Source organism: Lotus japonicus, chromosome 1 (genome assembly GCF_012489685.1).
Source record: "Lotus japonicus ecotype B-129 chromosome 1, LjGifu_v1.2".
In the NCBI taxonomy this organism is placed as follows: Eukaryota; Viridiplantae; Streptophyta; class Magnoliopsida; order Fabales; family Fabaceae; genus Lotus; species Lotus japonicus.
Genome location: NC_080041.1, coordinates 61,446,629 through 61,449,078, shown reverse-complemented (window position 1 = coordinate 61,449,078; position 2,450 = coordinate 61,446,629). Strand labels below are relative to the sequence as shown.

General features: G+C 36.1%; 1 protein-coding gene across 1 annotated transcript; it reads right to left on the bottom strand.

The window, feature by feature from the left end:
• Positions 1–352: 352 nt before the first annotated feature.
• On the bottom strand, positions 353–2,112 carry LOC130740811 (putative F-box protein At4g17565). The gene is made up of 3 exons (XM_057593519.1): positions 1,894–2,112; positions 1,106–1,537; positions 353–889 (listed from the first exon to the last, which is right to left on the bottom strand). The coding sequence occupies exons 1-3, from the start codon at positions 2,110–2,112 to the stop codon at positions 353–355; spliced, it is 1,188 nt and encodes a 395-aa protein (XP_057449502.1).
• Positions 2,113–2,450: the final 338 nt, after the last annotated feature.

The window sequence follows — 2,450 nt, the reverse complement described above, 5'->3', positions numbered from 1 at the left end:
AAAGTGATGTATAGTGAAAAAATGAACTACTACAACTTTATGTACTCAGGAACCAATGAAGGTAAATATTGGTTGCAAGAAGCAGTAGTAGCTTCTTTTTTTTTTTTTTTGTTACAGAGGAAAATTAGCAGTAGTAGCTTCTAGCTATACTAAGGAGGTGAAAAGCACTGAAATAATTTTTACTCCATCAACAAATGTGCATACGTGTGTTAATCATGCAAATAAATGAACTAATATATTAATGAATAAAACATAGGAAGATTATTTAGTATCAAATTCGAAACATGCAAGATAACATTGTATTATTTTGTAAACTTCACTCTAAAAGTACATTAGAAAGACTAACAACTCCTCACAAATAAACGATTCTACGTTGCTTAAGTTCCAGCACAAGTTTTTCCTCCATTTTCTCAGGCGTTATCCACTGTGCAGAGGTGCACTTCTCACAGTCACAATCAAATGGAAACCTAGGCAACACCCAAATCGGAGAGTACATATGGTGGCCCATGGAAAGAATACTCCTAAGTACAACTCCATTCGCAACTGAAAACTCTTTCACTTCAGAAGTGATGTAATGTTTAAAGTAGCAAGTGAAGTACACACAGTTGCGCCGAAACCCCGAACAATACTTAGCATCAAGACATTCAATGTTTGAGTTCGACACAAACAAAACATGATCATCTAAACTTTGCACCTTCACTAGCATGCTAGAACTCTCTTCCACCATTGAAATTACAAATTTCACGTTTGGTTTGAGAGCTTTGGTGTAATCATCGATCCTCCCCACAACCAAAACCTTTCCTCCACATACCACCAAGTAGATTCTCATGTCAATAGTTGCTGATTGAAGAAGGTTTCCACTAGGCCTGGGGGATTCCACACTACCAACCTGCAAGATGAAACATAATAAGCTATAGCTATTATGATAAACTCATTTATCCAATACCTCTATTGCATTGATTTTAGCCCCATAAATAATAAATTAAACGTATTAATAAGAGACTATCTCATAATACTTTACTTTCAACCTCTTACTTTTCCGTCAAGCATATATCATTAATTAATATTATATATAAATGGCATATAAAAAAAATAATTTGCAAACCTGAATGAGCACTCCCTCATCATACTTGAACATTTTCACCTTCTTGCCGTCTCGGTCCACAACATAAAGCTTGTCATTGTTAAAAGTGACATTGGCATAGAACTCGCCAGTTGTGTAGTGATATTTCCATGCAGTATCACCTACCTTGCACCACCCTAAGCAACCACCATACGTGACCATTGCAGCTGCGGTAGGGTTCATGTTGGGACACATTGATAAAGAAAAAGCGCACGGTGAGTGAATGTCATTGATTCCGACTGTACTATGATAAGGGAGGTCAAGGTGAAGTTTCGAGAAGAGGTTGAGAATGAAGAGCTTAAATTTGGAATTAAGGATCAACCAGCCTTTGAAGGACCCTACAATTAAAGTGTCTGGCAAGGGTTTGAAGGGCTTGAAAATCTTGTAGGCTTGCTTATCTGTGTTGCTTATGACCTGAAACAAAATGTTTAGTAAAAACCAATCGAGTAGTAAAATGAGCCAAAAAGGAAAATATGGTAGGTAAATGCTCGATGTGATATATGGATGAAAATATTATGTAATAGATTTTGTCTCATTTTCTCGTTGCACCAATGAAATCTTGCATACCACTTAAAAAAATATGCCTAATGTACATGGATGAGGCAATTCTTATTTGACGTCCATGATAAAGTGATGGGCAAAAATTTAGGAACATAAATTTTGATATGTGATATATAATGTGATTGTAACGAGAGATAAATATAAAATAAGGGTGTATGTCGTGTCATATCTATATACAATTTAAGTATGTAAAAATCAATAATCATAACCTGAAATTGAGCATTGGTGTAGTCTTTGCTGACGAGCCATGGTGCGTCAGGGATCCAATGGTAGGCTTTCTTTGACGTATTAGCAGAAAGCCAAGACTTGCACACACTACTGAATCGAACTTGGTTTGGAATTGTCAAGCGCTTGCAAAACTGCTCCAATATCTCTGTGGACATATTCGACCAGTCTGGTAGCTGTTCTACTTTCTTATGATTCTCCATTTTCATCCTGATCAATCACATAAAAACATATCAGTGTGTGTTTGTATATGTGGGTACACACTCCCAATTTTTTAACACTCAAACATCTTTGGATCCTCCTCTCAGTTATTCCTTTCTCCCCTTTCACATTTGGATGAAACACCAAATGAGTGCCTACCCAACATTATCAATGTATATGTGTTTGTGGGTATAATCATTTGATAGAAATACATGAGATAAGAAGAGTTAAAGTAAGGATACCAACAGAAAACGGGGGACGAAGACAATAAAGAAAAGAAGGAGGAGGAAAATGAAAATAAAACTAAAATCTTCAAGGATTCTCGAGATGAAGTTGATCT